At 30.4% G+C, this 16,878-nt stretch overlaps 2 protein-coding genes across 3 annotated transcripts in view; one reads left to right on the top strand and one right to left on the bottom strand.

Annotated features, from left to right (window-relative positions):
• Nucleotides 1-2,726: 2,726 nt before the first annotated feature.
• LOC111681662 (pneumococcal serine-rich repeat protein) overlaps nt 2,727-16,878 on the bottom strand; it is a 105,400-nt gene continuing 91,248 nt past the window's right edge. The window contains exons 4-8 of the mRNA XM_046955773.1: nt 7,921-8,083; nt 6,210-6,478; nt 5,786-5,989; nt 5,417-5,667; nt 2,727-2,874 (exon numbers count right to left, since the gene is read on the bottom strand). Coding sequence (XP_046811729.1) covers nt 2,865-2,874; nt 5,417-5,667; nt 5,786-5,989; nt 6,210-6,478; nt 7,921-8,083 — 897 coding nt within the window. The 3' untranslated portion in view covers nt 2,727-2,864. The remainder of the gene's footprint in view (nt 2,875-5,416; nt 5,668-5,785; nt 5,990-6,209; nt 6,479-7,920; nt 8,084-16,878) is intronic.
• LOC111681663 (V-type proton ATPase catalytic subunit A) lies at nt 13,661-16,637 on the top strand. Of its 2 annotated transcripts, none has more exons than XM_023443546.2 (5): nt 13,661-13,740; nt 14,184-14,307; nt 14,438-15,135; nt 15,208-16,185; nt 16,258-16,637. In XM_023443546.2, exons 2-5 carry the CDS (start codon nt 14,232-14,234, stop codon nt 16,348-16,350), a joined length of 1,845 nt encoding a protein of 614 aa, XP_023299314.2. In that variant the 5' UTR covers nt 13,661-13,740; nt 14,184-14,231; the 3' UTR covers nt 16,351-16,637. The 2 variants fall into 2 exon arrangements, with proteins under 2 accessions (XP_023299314.2, XP_023299315.2); XM_023443547.2 differs by having other exon boundaries at nt 13,704-13,844.

Raw genomic sequence — 16,878 nt, 5'->3', positions numbered from 1 at the left:
AGAGTGTAGCAGCCTATTCTGTTGGAATACCAATCTCCGATCGTTGTGTAACTGAATGCGGAAATGTAATCGTAATGAAGAATAGGGGTGATTCTATAGTATGGAAGTCTCCCAATACATAGAAAGAAATTCTTAGAAGTTGCTTAGCATTTAGAATATTTTCTATTGAACTAGAGTAAAAACCGTGATACACGGTTGTCAGATCTTACAACGTTGTCAGTAAAATGTTCAGAAAATGTCTAATAATCGTCTGAACTTATAATTTATAATTTGTCGGAAAAGACATTTTCTGTGCATTTTACTGTCAACGTTGTAAGATCTAACAACCGTGTATACATAGCATAATAGCATTCTACTATTCGAAAACGTTTCCGTATTCAGTTATGCAACAGTCCACAAATATCGTAATGATAAGAAAAAAGCTTTTCCATTTGTTTCAATGTTTTACGATTGGGTGTATTCTGCTGCTTTTTTTTTGGCGAAATTCAGTATATCAGAATTGCCATCCGGACAAATTGGAATGTAGAATAAGGATGCAAATATAATTAGCGCCTACGAACTGTTTTCTTAAGAATTACTTACAAGTACTTTGGAATTGCAAATATGTTCCAGAGAACGTGTTCTATCTGGTATGTAAGCATCCCTTATTCCAAGGTAGCTGTGTTAGAATATAAAGTGTTTCTGTTTGCAACATTATTTTACAAAAATCCTGAAACTTTTCCCGTAAATAAAGATTTCAAAAGAACAATGTTACACTAACCGTTTGCCAAAAGTAATGGAAACTTAACAAATTCAAAGTATGTATGCTGTTACATTGGCCCCTATTCTGAATTTCAATTTGAATCGAAGTTTTCTCCGTTTAACAACTTTTGTATTCTGCATTTCGATTCGACTCTCCGCCACATAAACAGCAACTTAGACTTGGTTCACACTAGACCTGGTTCACACTAGGAAACTTTTGTAGAGAAACTTTTGATTTTTGTGTGTGAGAGAAAGATATATCAACCGTCTCTTTTTCTCACACACAAAATCAAAAGTTTCCCAGTATGAACCAGGTCCTAGGAAACATTTTTGGGAAACTTTTTATTTTTGTGTGTGGGTGAAAGAGAAAGAAATATTAACCATTTCTTTCTCTCACACACAAAATCAAAAGTTTCCTAGTGTGAACCAGGTCTTACAAAAACGTAGGTACGATCGTAACACAGAATACACATGTTCGTAAAGCATTGAAACGAAATGGAATTGCTTCTTCTTTTTCTTACGATTCAGTTTTTTGTTGTAATATGCTTTATCGATCGTTGCGTAACTGAATGCGTAAACGTAATCGAAAGGCTGAATAGTTAAATTGGGAAAAATTCTCACTTTTTTCTCTTTTTTGATTGTTTTTATCTTCAGAAGAAGAATTATGTAGTTTCTGAATACCTATATGTTTAAAAGCTACTATTGTTTTGTCCATTAGTGTAAATTATGTATGTATGTATAAATAATGTAAAGGCTCAGTCAGTTTCGTAACGAAATGCAACGTACAAACTAACTGATTTTATTTTTTTTAACATATGACTTACTGTTACGGTAATACCAAACAAATATCAACAATTTATTATTATTATTATTTTTATAGATTAATAAACAGAAAATAAAACATCATTTTATAGACATTTTTTTATATACACAGAGGAAAAATATGTATAGTTCTATCTACTTTTATTTAAAACTAATAATAATAATAATAATTGTGTAGTATAATTTAGTTATTTTATTTTTTTATAATTTACTTATAGAGTAATTAATGTATGTATATTAAATTGTTTATAAATGTATGCAGTTTAAAGAAAACAAAAATATATAAGAAAAAATAAAATTTAAGAAAATAAACACTTTTAAGTGCATTGTTTAATAAATATGTATTTGTTGTTCTTTTTTAAATTTTTATTTGCGTTAAATATTATGAATTATATAAATTCAAAAGCATTTTTTTAATTATATTATTTAATATATTAATATTAATTTTACTGTTTTTTGTTATCAGTTTTTAATGGTAAATAATGCTTAAGTTATAACAGAAAAATAAAACAATTTAATAAAATTACTTTAATATATTAAAAAATAAAAAAAAACATTATAAATAATTACAATTTATGTGTTTTTGTTGTTGTAATGTATTGTAGATTTAAGTCAAAAGCAATAAAACATTTTGTTTATTTATTTGTTTCCATTTTTTGTGTAAAGCTATCGATTTAAATAATTCAACAATTATTTAAAACGAATCACTGTAAATATCACATTTTTTTTGTTTTAGTTAACATTATACGTGCATTTATTATGATAAATTATTTATTTATTTAATTAATTAATTACTTGTTTAATTTATTTATTTATTAATAGAAAACAGTTAATAAAACAATATTACATATTTGCTTAATTGTTTTTAATAACTAACAGACTAACTAAATAACTGTATGATAACTAACTAATTAATTAATATGTATTATTAATAATAATATACAGACTGATAGATTTATTAGCAGAAATATAAATTTTATATAGTTTTCATTAAATATTATAAAATATTAAAAGATTTAAACGCACACAATGTACATACACATACATATGTATAGTATATTTCTAATTAATTTGTTTTAGTTGCTTTAGTTTTATTCTTTTTTTTACATAAAATTCAATTTTATTGTTCTTATTTTATAAATTACATATTTATCTAAATATATTTATTTACATACAATATTTATTTGCAAATTTAATGTAACGAAAATACGTGTTTTTTTTTCGTTAATTACGTAGGTACGCAAATATTTAAATACTTATAATGTATTAGAAAAAATGTAATATTTTAACTGCAGTCGTAATTAGTTGAGGCTATAAATTAAAACAAAAATATATATTATTACACAAATATTAAAAACAAGTATGAGCTTTATATTCGGCTGTGCCGAATTTTATATACCCTTCACCATGGTTTGTTGAAAAAAAAAACAGTCAGTACCAAAAAGTCTTCTTTTACATAACATACTTTGGGCTTAAAATGCTTAATTTCATGTTTCTAGATTCAATGTTATGGAAAACTCAAAAGAGTACCTTTTGAAAAATGAAAAAGTACCTAAAAAATTCCCTTTAATGGGTTCTCGCCTAATTCAGACTTTACGTACTTAATTTTAAATTTCTAGGTTTCATATCATAGAAAATTCAAAAATTCAAAATCTCACCATACTTAATTTAATGTTTCTAGGTTCAATATTAGAGAAATTTCAAAAATTACCTTTTGCAGAACGAAAAAGTACCAAAAAATCCCCATTGAGTTCCCTTTTTAATGGATTTTCACCTAATTCAGCCTCTACATACTTCATTTCATATTTCTAGATTCAATATTATAGAAAATTCAAAAAGTACCTTTTGAAAAAACGAAAAAGTACCAAAAAGTTTCCCTTTATGCCTTAAGCCAGGCTCCACATACTTAATTTCATGTTTCTAGCCAATAACAACACACTGATACTCTCGCTCTGCCTTGTTTTTACAAAGAAGAGGACAATAACAAAATTTACCGTATAATTATGTATTTTTTTTGTTTTTTGCAATTTCTGTTTGAGCATGAATAAAAAATCTCAATTTTTGATGAAATTTTCAGAGGTTGTCTCGGTTTATGGACCGATTTTCCTGATTTTAAATAGCGATCTTCCCGAATGCATGTTGAAAGCATTTTAACAAACATACAGCCAACCCCCGGGAAAATGTTACTTTGGTGAAACCTCCACCTTGCTGTTATTGCAATCCCGGGGAACAGAGGTGTTTTCAAATACCTGTTATTTGGCCGGGACTAAAAAATTGGTTACAGTCCATTGCCTGGCTTAGTCCTTGCATAGATTAAAAAGAGTTCGAACCAGAGCACCACATAATCTGGTACTACTGGTGGGCAGTTGCCCGCAGGACTATGTCTTGGCAGGTTAGTTGGTTGAGGTTCCTTCTGGATCCAAGTAGTGGCTGTGGTTTAAACCCGAATTCGCGGGAAGAGTGATTTGCTTTTAAAAGACTGATGTAAGGTAAAGTCAATATTTCAGCACCGAACTTATGGTGCTGTTGCCGAAACAAAAGATACCCTACAGAGAAGTGACTGAGGGACTAAGCGTTGGAAATGAGTTGATATTAATTGCATATGGTACGGGATGAATGTGAGGTACGGTGGAGTGAGGTCCACTCATGAATGTGTAGTATAAATCAGATGTGTGCTGGGTTGTATGATGATGGATGGAAGGTATCATATACAAATGATACCATTGAATTTTCCTTCCAGATATGTTCAGAGTATACTCTGTTCATATCAGAATTACCACAGTGTGTCCGTGTGAGTAAGAACAAAGTCTCGACTTATTATATTGATAATTAATGTATCTTTTATATCGATAACGAATGTTTCTTTTACACTTCCTGACCAGTGAAGCGTTCTGCAGGCTTAGCAATCAGCTATAAAACGAACTGACTTAGGTTCTACTGATAAAACAGTGTATATATTCGGATATAAATAAACTTACAGTCAAGTCGCCTAAGATCTATAAATGATGTATATACGACATCAAACTTGGCCCTTGAATACCATGCATCTCTTAATGAGATGACAGTAGTTCAGGCTACAATAGTTGCACACGTGGGTCCTTTTGGTCCCTTTGTGATAACAAAGGGAGATGACAGTAAGAATGAACTGGATTTTATATTATCTACAGAAAATTGCTATTTCAAGAGAAGAAGCCCACAACTATAACACTCCAGCTATAAATGCTCTATTTTATAATAAACTCTAGGAAAATACACAATCTAAACGAGGTCGCCTCTAGAATGGCGATGTAATAGATATAAAACCCTATGATCATAGTACAAGTTTTGGGGATTATTCCATATTACGATTCAAAAAATGATTGTGCGATACAACGTATATAACAAACAAAATCGAAAATGATTTCTTTTGAATCGAGTAAAGGAGTAACCCACCAGGTTACTGGACAATGGAAAGAAAATTGAATTCTCCCATAAAGGATCTCTGCAGAAGCTGTCATGATGAATAAGAAGATGATGTCTCCCACTTATAATAAATAGTTGAGATATAAGTAAAGTCCAAAAAAAAAATATCTTATCTTTTTATCCACATTTTTCGATATATATGTTAACATAGTTCTTTTCATAAAAGGAAAGTTAACACCGTGTTGAAATAGATAAGTTATAATTATATTCTGCGCCGATTTGCTGTATCCAATAGTACGTAAAAATGTCATTTCGTTTATCACTATTCGTACAATTCTCTCTAATTTATAAAATGTACTTCATAATTCTATACTTATCAATTGTTTAATCTTATTTGTGGTCAATAATCTAATTTTAATTTTAAATTAATTTAAAAATAACAAGAAATTACCTTTGCAATGCAGTGGCTTCATCCAGTTCACCATCGACTTCATCAATTTTAGAACCACTGCAACTACGGCATTTACAGCATATAATACAGGGAGCTGCTAGCAAAAGTAAAGGCGAAGCCACCAATAATAAAATACCAAAACCAGCAAAAATGCCTATCACTTGAGCTCGATGCCATACCACCGAAGCACGGGAATGTCCAAGTTTATTTTTACATGGTCCCTTATCATAATGACGCAGCAAAAAGTCATCCTATGAGATAAAAAAAGAAGAAAACAATTTATTACAAACAATGGTGTTATTTATTTGGGAGGTAGATAGGAGCATGTGAACTTATTTTTATACTATGTATATAAATATTAGTACTTACATCCAAACTGGCCAGACAATACCAGCAAAAAACGTGTTTGCAACGTTTACACATCATTTGTGCACAGCCCTCATCCTTTTCAATTGGTACCGCACACATGGGACAACATTTGATGAGGTCGTTATCGAAGGGTATACCAATATCATCTTGACCATCTGCTGCCAAACGACGACTATGCTCTTCACAAGTAATATTTGGATGCCACTACAGAAAGATACACATTTTATTTATTTAAGTTCTTTTTTTCTTATTTTCTTCTTCAAAACAACAACAAGAACAACAAAACAAACAGTACAATGGAAATTGGTCTCCATCATAATGTTTATTTAAAAGTTTAATATAATCTCTACTTAATTTTATTTTCTGTTCCCTAACACCCATTTTATATATTTTGTTTGTCTTAACAACTACAACTGCTACTCACCGTCTTTTTACATGCCGAACAAAATTCATCCTTACAGGATGGACATTGTACGGCACACAGTGTTGTAACGGCATTTATACCGTTGGGAGTTGTTGCTATTGTTGTGGTAGTTGTTGGATTTATGGCTGATGTCGCAGTCGCCGACGTGGTCGAGGATGCCGAGGATGTTGAGGGTGCAGCATCTGATTGAGAAGTTGATGAACCAATAAGACAAACAGTTTCGCAACCAGCACGAGGACACCAGGTACGTGTTTTATCCAACTCGATTTCTATTAGAGAGGATAAAAAAAAGAAAAACAAATCAAATGTTATTTTACAATATATGACCATTTTTATTGTTGAAGGTTGTTGGGAGAGTATTCTACCGATTAAAGTTTTAAGATTGCAAAATTTATAAACAAAATTTTAATTATTCTTAATAACAAAATTTTAAAGCCAAAATATATATCGCGTTTATTTAAAAAATCATTTCATACCTACTTCTTTATTTATGAAATGCGTATTTCGCCTTAATGTCTTATACCCTACACCACTTTAGTGGGGAGGGTATATTGGGTTTGTGCTGATGTTTGTAACATACAAAAATATTCGTCCTATACCCACCTTAAAGCATACCAATCGGCTTAGAATCATTTTCTGAGTCGATTAAGCTATGTCCGTCCGTCCGTCTGGCTGGCTGTCCATGTAAACCTTGTGCGCAAGGTACAGGCCGCAATTTTCAAGATAAATGGATGAAATTTTGTACACACGCTTCTTTTAGCCAAAGGACGAAGCCTATTGAAAATGTTTAAATCGGTCCATTATTTCGACAAGTCGCCATACAACCGTACCCCCCAAATAGGGCCTTTGAGCTTATAATTAATTTAAATGATCTATTAAGTTAACAAAAGTCGACAAAACTTAGTTTTATAGAACTTTAAATGACACTACCGATTTTTGTAATGATCGGGCTTCATTTGACCCTATCCCCCATACAAACTCCCTTCAGAAAATGACTTAAAGTCAAAATTAACTTACAAACACTAATAATACTTTTAAATTCTACATAAATAATATTAAAGAAGACTTAACTCCCCCTACCAACATTTTTAAGGATATTGCCATATTTTGCCCTACTCCCCTTTGAGCCCTCTTGTAAAAAATCTCTTTTTTTGCCAAAAAAAAGTAAAAATATTCCGAAATAAAGTTAAAAAAGCAAACCAAATGAATTATTTTTTTAGATAATCCCCATTTTAAACATACATACATACTGACTGGTGTAGGGTATCATATGGTCGGCTACACCCGACTATACATTCATACTTGTTGTTATATGTATATTCAACCAGGACTTTCAGATGACACAAAAACTTTTATAAAGTAATAAAGTCCAAAAAATTGCCAATAGCAGAGATTTTTAATTTAATGGAACGATATCTAGAAATTCAATTTGATGAAGAAATTCTGCGGATTCAGTGTGGCTCAATTCTTTAGAAGCGTATACTTTAGTTTCTGTCTTAAAAATTGTTGGCCTGTGTTATTAAAGTTCAACAGAACATTTCAGCCAACAAGTTTTGTTGTCAGAACTATAAAAATTATCTTTAAAATTATATTAAAGAAATCACCCGTCAACTAGTTTGGAAATTATCGAAAATATTTCCCGTAGATGTTTTTGTAATGAAATTAATATGACTAAGTAAAATAATAATAATACGCAATAAGTCTCTCTTACCTCTATTTAATCGATATCTGTGATGTTTTTTCATTAAATTATTTGTTGTTAGACTCGCTATTTCGGGCAATGTCATAGCGCCTTGTTCCGGACATTGAGCATCTGGACATGAAATCTCATAGGCACCTTCCGATATTTCAAATTCCACATAAGCTTTCATACACTGCAATTAAAAATTAAAAAAAATCAAAAAAAATTAATACGATATTAGTATTCAGTTAAGGTAGAATCTTTAGGTAAAGGATTAGGGATTAAATTAAAATTAATCATCCAAAGTTGTTTTTGAGTACTCAGTTAGTTAATTTTGTTTGCTAGTTTAAGCGCCCAATGAAGGTGGTTTGAACTTGAACAAGAAATGCAAAAGTATAAACAGCTGATACCAAAAAATAAATAAACTTATTAACATTAGCATTGAATTGTTTCATTTAAAGTTTAGTATAAATTATTTGGACTTCACAATATATTTTTATACCCTTCACCTTCGTGAGAAGGGTATATATAAGTTTGTCATTCCGTTTGTAATTTCTATAATATAATTTTCCGACCCTATAAAGTATATATATTCTGGATCCTTATAGATAGCGGAGTCGATTAAGCTATGTCCGTCTGTCTGTCCGTCTGTCTGTTGAAATCAGTTTTTAGAGGTCCCCAGATATCGACGAGATTCGAATCTTCAATAATTCAATTAGACATGCTTTCGAGAAGATCGCTATTTAAAATCAGCAAAATCGGTGTATAAATAACGGAGATATGAGCAAAAATCTCTGAAAATTTCATCAAAAAAATCAATTTTTTTTCATACTTTGTTAAAAAAGCAACAACAACACTGTGAATTGGATTAAGATGTACATGTGCGTGTGAAGATGTATTTGGTTTTATTCAGCTGTGTATTTTTTTGTATGTTTGGATGTTGTGCTGTTCTCACGAAAGTGAAGGGTATAACAAGAACAAGGAGATAAAGCAGTAATATGTTGGTAATACAGCTCATATATGTATGTTTGACAGTGGTTATACAGTTTGACAGTGGTATTACAGTACAGCGGTTAATATTTCTTTCTGCTACAGTTTATATTTGTTTGTGTGTATGTTATCTGTGACATGTGTGCAGAGATACAAAATAAATAAAAACTGTTTTTTAAAACTCAAAGCAATTAGAACTGAATCTAATAATTATTAAAAATTGCATTATTTTTTTTTACAATAATAATTTCTTTAAACAAATTTTGTTTAATACTCGTGTATATGTAATGTATGTATGTTAGTCCCCAAATATACAACATTATTCTTTAATCTTTTCTGTGTTTGCCCATATTTGTGTCCATATAAGTATATAAAACCGGAAACATAACAACAGATTGTACAAGATCATAAAAAGGTTGGAAAAAGCAATTCAAGTTTTTTTTTACATTAAACTCAACTTCCGGATAAAAATGTTGCTCTACTTGCAGCATTTGTTTCCTGTTATACAAAGTTTTTCAACATTTTCATATACTTCGTTTTTATTTTTCTTAACCTAACCTAAAAAACATTGAAACATAAAACATTTTGAATGAAACAACGGCTTAAGAACATAGAATAACAGAATTGTTGCAATTCAATTAGATGAATACAATAAAATTTTTATAATATGAACATTTAACTTTTCTAACATAAATTAAAGAAAATTGATTAATTCAATTGAAAATTGTTTTGACAGTATGAAATAAAAATCTAACGACTTCTCTCATAGTGTGTAGGTAGCTTTAAAAGTAATAAAAAAATATATATGTATGTAATTCTCAATTCAAAATTTCAAAAAGTTTTCCCGAAAATGTTTAACTATTTGTTTGGTGCCGAACAGCTCAAATAGTGGTAAATTAAATTTTTCTTAAATTTTGGAATACTATACAAAAATATTCAAATATGTACATTGAAAAAAATCCATGCCTAATATATACGAAAAACGTCGTACATTGTACGAATCGTTCGTTGTTTCGCACCACGAAATTCTTTCGTAATATTTACGAAATTGTACGAAATATTTTAGTATAATGCAAAATATTCTTGAAAAAATCAATTTACATAAATTGAAAATAAGTGAATTTTGAATAAATATGGTAAAATTTACGAAATATTAATTTATTCAAACATTTTTGTTCATTTAAAAAAATTTTCTAATTTTAGTTCAAAATTATTCTCCACACGAATTTTAAATTTTTTTAATGAAAATAATTCGTGAATAATACTTTTTCTTAAATTTTATAAAAATGTAGTTTTATTTAATCATAATATAATTAATATCATTTCGCTAAAATTTAAGAATAAAATATTACGAAAGGTTTTCGTACTTTCGTAAAAATAGAAAAGGGTTTTATTAAATAATATTTCGTATTATAGACAAAATTTTTGTAAATATTACTAAAACATAAGTTACAAATTTTTTTTCGTAAAGTTGAGCATGGATTATTTTCAGTGTATGTTTGTTTGTTATATTATTGTTGCAAATAAAAACTTTGGTCGCACAAACAACAAGTTTCAGAAAAAGTTATTATTTTTTAACAATAAAAAACAAGTATTAATATTTTAATTTATATACGAAGTTTTTGCAACTGACATTTGAAAGAACATCAAAAAGAAAACTAAACTTCTACATACTAACTAATTTTTCCCAATTAAATATGTGCGAAACTTTAACGAATGTTATTCAATTTTGATAAACAAATATATATATATGTATGTATATTTATGTACATTAGGGTGGCCCCAAAAAGGAAAATTTGCTGATTTATTCGCCGAACATTTTGTTCATGGTATTTTAACAAAGTACCAGCACTTGAAAACAGACGCTAGATTGTTGATATATGTAGGGTAAATGTACCAATAGTCGGCAGTTTAACTTTTTTCTCTTTTTCAAACTATCCCCCTAAAGAGTCGGTAAATGTTATTACGATGATTTTTAGTTATTTCAATTATGTGTTTAGTTAAGTTTTAGATCTATTTACCTTTTTTGAAAAACAAATAACTAGTTTTTAGTAATTTGTAAATTTTGTTAAAAACTCCACATTTTCCAATAGTCGGCACCAGTGTTCCTAAGTTCGACAAAAAATGTCCCTATAGTCGGCAGTAGATTTTTTGTTTGAAAAAATCATATTTATTTATAGAAAAAAGTGATATATACACAATTTTCCAAAGAAAATATTTAATTAAATTTTTTCTATAGAAATAACTGTAATAATATCGTTTTTTCTGTAGAAAAATATGTTATGAACATAATTATAATTGTAATAAGTATACATAATAACATTTTTTTTCTATAGAAAAAGAGTTATACATGCAATTTTCTGTACAATATTATATTTTTTGTTAGAGAAAAAAGTAATTTTTTATAGGGAAAAGTGTTATATGTACTGTTTTTTAAAGAAAATCTTTTATAAAAATATGCAATTTCCTATAGGAAAAAATTTAACGTAAGTTTCATAGAGGATATTATAATAAGAACACTTTTCTGTAGAAAAATTGTCATACTAGGAATTTTCTATAGAAAAAAAAGTTATACTCATAATTTTTTTGTAAAAACACAGTTAAGAAGCAATTTTGTTAGAAAAAATTTTAATATGCAAAATTTTTAATAGAAAAAACTGTTATACGCATATTTTTTGTATAGAAAATTATATTCTGTAGTAAAAAATTGTAATCTTCTGTAGAAAAAGCTATTATAGAAGTAATTTTCTGTAGGAAAAAAAGGGTATACACACAATTTTTCATAGAGAAAACTGATATACACATAATTTTTTGTATCAAAAATTGTTATACATAAAATTTTCTATAGAAAAAAATTGTATACACATAATTCTCTATAGAAACAAATGTTGTACAATCAATTTTCTATAGAGGAAATTGTAATATACATAAATTTTTATAGAGAAGTGTTATACATAATTTTTTTTACAAAAATAACTGTTATACATATAATTTTTGAAGAGAAAATTGTTATATAGAAATTTTACATAGTAATATACCCAATTTTCTATAGAGAAATAATAAATTTTAGAGTGCCGACTATAGAATACGTATGATCGAACTTAATACCCAGTAGTCGGCACCCCTATGCCGACAATAAGAATTCATAAAAAATTGTGTTCCTAATGGCGGCAGCGATTAAAATTACAAAAAAAAATATATTTTTAACTAACTTTTTCACTTTAAATTGAATATTTCAACTGTTTTCTTTCATTTAAATCAATTTTTGTCAAATAAATCATTTAATTTCATATAAATATTCACTTGTTTAAGGTGGCACTAATACTAAATTTTTTTTAAGAAAACTGACAGTACTACAAATGCTGCAAAGCTGTCACTAAAAAACGTCAAATATAGAGGAAATTAGTAATCCTACTTAAATTTACTCATTTCATAAAGCAAAAAGACCATATTTTCTATGAAATATAGATCAAACCTTAATAAATTTGTACAGCTTTTCTTATTTATTTACATTTTTATGTAAAAGATGCCGACTACTGGGTGATGCCGACATTAGGTGCATTTACCCTATATGGAGTTTGACAACCGTACAAGATTCAAGTCTGAAAACAAATTTATGTACACATAATGAAATGCAAAGAATGATTAGCTGGTCCTAGACCCACCTTTAGGCTCATAATTACATTAAATATTCTATTATGTTAACAAAAATCAGCAAAACTTAGTTTTATAAAACCATAAAAATCTTATTTTTATAATGATCAGGCCTCATTTGACACTTGCCCCCAAACAAACTTCCATTCAGAAAATAATTGAAGGTAAAAATTCACTTACAATCACTAATAAAACGATTAAAATCTACATAAATAACTTTGAAGTAGACATAAATTCCTCTACCGAAATTTATAAGGATAGGTCCATAGGTCAACTCATCAAAAGTTGACCCCCAAAATTATGTATGTAGGGTATCCATATTGACTGGTGTAGGGTATCAACTCATCAAAAGTTGACCCCAAAGTTATGTATGTATAAAACTATATCATTGTATGCATTATAACATTTAATATAATCACGATCATGAGTGATTCACACATGACAGTTGAAAATTATGACACGCTCCCAACTCTAGTTAAAGCTTTCAATATCATACTTTTTGTTATTTGTTTGTTTTATTTTATTTGTTTGTTATGGAAGCTCTAAAAGCTTTTAATAAAAAAATTTGCAGATGTTGCCATATTTGTTAAAATATAAATCACAATAAAAGCTTAAAAAATAAACTTAAATTCCATAATATTCATTTATAAAATTATAATAAAAAAATCAATCATAAATATTGTCTTTTCCTTCACAATAGATTAATAAAGTTGAACATGACATTTATGTTTAATAACTCCATCAAAAATGTCGACATGACAACAATTTTTGACTTAAGGTACAATATAAAGACTAATTCTGAAAATTGTTTACATGATCCTAAAGAACTTATGAGTTCTCATTAAAAAATTACTTAATCGTAAATATATATTCTGCTACACTTGTATGTGTGTGTTTCCAAAATACAACAAATATTCACGGACTTTCTATTTTATTCAATTAACACTTGAACAAATAAATTAAAAAAAAAATACCAGATCATTAACTCGTACATAGCAAGATCTGGCAACACATTAAATGGCAGCACTTTTATAAAAACAAAAGTAACCACAACACACTTCCAGTGAATATTGGAAGTTCGGGAGAATTTCCAAATGTCACGTGAAGTAAAAGCTTTTTTCAAGTTATTGCAGTCAAGTAAGTACGTAGTAATGTCATTATTTCGTTGATCGTCGTAGTTCGGTGTGGCAGAGAAGAAACCTGTTGGTAATAATTTACAAATTTCAAACTTTTTTCCCATTTGGAAGGAAAAAATTAATAAAAAAATTTACACTAGATAAACGGATTGTTACAAATTAATTAATTTTTAAGTAAATACTGGAGTGGGGGGAATTTAAACATAAAAAACAAACGTAAAAAGATATGGAAAATTCATTAAATTAAAATGGAAGTGTGCAAAATGATTTGTAAAAAAATAATTAAGTAAACTGGAAAGTTGGAATTATAAAAAAAAGAAACGAAAAGTTTGTGTGTGTGTGATATATCAAGTGACCCAACTAAAACGAAGTCAGCTGACACAACACAAGTCGGTGAAAAAATTGGAAACGAAATTAAAGATAATTTTGTATTTTTCCATATCTTTTGGCGTTTTTGTTGCTTTTATTAAGCAAATAATAGAAATTGAATTAATAAATTTTCGAAATTTTCAGTTTAAGCATTCCATTAATAACTAAAGAGTTAGAAGTAAAAGAAACAAAATGTCCAACTTGAAGAGATTCGACGACGTTGAGGAAGAATCCAAATATGGTCGCGTATTTGCCGTATCAGGTCCTGGTGAGTATGAATAATGACTGTTCAAGATGAATTCCATACTTATGGCGCAATTCCTTGCATTTTCCCTTTGTTCCTCCCTCCACTTTTATTTTATGACAATGATGTATTTTGTTTCGATGAAATAAATTAGTCGTCACTGCCGAGTGCATGGCTGGCTCGGCTATGTACGAGTTGGTACGTGTAGGCTACTATGAATTGGTGGGTGAAATTATCCGTTTGGAAGGTGATATGGCCACCATTCAAGTATACGAAGAAACCTCTGGCGTAACCGTGGGCGATCCCGTCTTGCGTACTGGCAAACCCTTGTCCGTTGAATTGGGTCCCGGTATTATGGGCAGCATCTTTGACGGTATCCAACGTCCCTTGAAAGACATCAACGAATTAACCAACTCTATTTACATTCCTAAGGGTGTCAATGTACCCTGTCTGTCTCGCACCGCCTCTTGGGAATTCAATCCCTTGAACGTTAAAGTCGGCTCCCACATTACCGGAGGTGACTTGTACGGTTTGGTCCATGAAAACACCTTGGTTAAGCACAAAATGATTGTTGGTCCCCGTGCCAAGGGTACCGTCCGTTACATTGCCCCCGCTGGCAACTACAATGTCGAAGATGTTGTCTTGGAAACTGAATTCGATGGTGAAATCACCAAGCACACTATGTTGCAAGTGTGGCCCGTACGTCAACCCCGTCCCGTAACTGAAAAATTACCCGCCAATCACCCCTTGTTGACTGGTCAACGTGTCTTGGATTCTTTGTTCCCCTGTGTACAAGGTGGTACCACTGCTGTGCCTGGTGCTTTCGGTTGTGGCAAAACTGTCATCTCACAAGTGAGTTTTTAATTCACTTTTACCAACTCATCTTTTTGTATCTACAATGTGTTTATATCTTTTGTGTTTTAGGCCTTGTCCAAATACTCCAACTCTGATATCATTATCTATGTCGGTTGCGGTGAACGTGGTAACGAAATGTCTGAAGTATTGAGAGATTTCCCCGAATTGTCTGTTGAAATCGATGGTGTCACTGAATCCATCATGAAACGTACCGCCTTGGTTGCCAATACCTCTAACATGCCTGTCGCTGCTCGTGAAGCTTCCATTTATACCGGTATTACCTTGTCTGAATACTTCCGTGATATGGGTTACAACGTATCTATGATGGCTGATTCTACCTCCCGTTGGGCCGAAGCTCTTCGTGAAATTTCTGGTCGTTTGGCTGAAATGCCTGCCGATTCCGGTTACCCAGCCTACTTGGGTGCCCGTTTGGCCTCCTTCTACGAACGTGCTGGTCGTGTCAAGTGTTTGGGTAACCCTGAACGTGAAGGTTCCGTTTCCATTGTCGGTGCTGTATCTCCTCCTGGTGGTGATTTCTCTGATCCCGTTACTTCTGCCACTTTGGGTATCGTACAAGTGTTCTGGGGTTTGGACAAGAAATTGGCCCAACGTAAACATTTCCCCTCCATCAATTGGTTGATTTCCTACTCCAAATACATGCGTGCTTTGGATGATTTCTATGACAAGAACTTCCCCGAATTCGTGCCATTGCGTACCAAGGTCAAGGAAATCTTGCAAGAAGAAGAAGATTTGTCCGAAATTGTACAATTGGTCGGTAAGGCTTCATTGGCCGAAACTGACAAGATCACTTTGGAAGTCGCCAAATTGCTTAAGGACGATTTCTTGCAACAGAACTCCTACTCATCATACGACAGATTCTGCCCCTTCTACAAGAGTGTGGGTATGTTGAAGAACATCATTGCCTTCTACGACTTGGCTCGTCACTCCGTCGAATCCACCGCTCAATCTGAAAACAAAATCACCTGGAATGTCATCCGTGAAGCTATGGGTAACATTATGTACCAATTGTCTTCCATGAAATTCAAGGTAAGTTTCAAATTTACTTCGTCTTGTTTTTGATTGCGAAACTGACTTCTTTTCTTCTTTGTTTCTTTTTAGGATCCCGTTAAGGACGGTGAAGCCAAGATCAAGGCTGACTTTGAACAATTACACGAAGATTTACAACAGGCTTTCAGAAATTTGGAAGATTAGATTTATTGTTTTAATTTGTTTTTAATTATTTCGTTCGTTTGTTTGTTTGAAACACTTCATCCTCAGTATTTCAAAATTGTTTTAACATTAAAATGCAACAACAGTCACTGTTAAACTTTGCTACAAAGAAAAAAGACCACCTTCCCCTTATTGTTTACTTAATATTAAATTAAAAGTTGTTAATTAAAGAAAAAACGCGAGATAAATATCGTCCAGGCATCGTTGTCATTGTTACAATTCCTTCTGATTTTTTCTCTTAAGGAGTAGATGCCAATTATTCCACTTAATGTTTTCCCTTCTATTCTTATTGTAGTATTTTTATTTTGTTTTCTTTTTTTGCTTTTCTTTACGGTTATTAAGTTGTAAACAAAACAAAGTGTTTTATTTCTTTTGTGCAAAATTAAATCTTATGTATAAATAATGTAGAAAAAATGTTTTAAAACTTCTATATATAATTATGTATTATTACACAAAAAAATAATAAAAAAAAATATTTAAAAAACATCGTATACATTAACCTAGGTAATG

This window comes from Lucilia cuprina, chromosome 6, assembly GCF_022045245.1.
Source record: "Lucilia cuprina isolate Lc7/37 chromosome 6, ASM2204524v1, whole genome shotgun sequence".
Classification (NCBI taxonomy): Eukaryota; Metazoa; Arthropoda; class Insecta; order Diptera; family Calliphoridae; genus Lucilia; species Lucilia cuprina.
Note: the sequence above shows the minus strand (reverse complement) of the source record. Positions and strands in the feature narration are given on the sequence as shown.

Excerpts from the sequence above, each read along its gene's own strand:
- LOC111681663 (XM_023443546.2), top strand. The coding sequence starts at position 14,232 with ATGTCCAACTTGAAGAGATTCGACGACGTTGAGGAAGAATCCAAATAT. Across the intron at positions 14,308-14,437 it reads ATTTGCCGTATCAGGTCCTG|TCGTCACTGCCGAGTGCATG; the intron begins GTGAGTATGAAT and ends GAAATAAATTAG. Across the intron at positions 15,136-15,207 it reads GCAAAACTGTCATCTCACAA|GCCTTGTCCAAATACTCCAA; the intron begins GTGAGTTTTTAA and ends TTTGTGTTTTAG.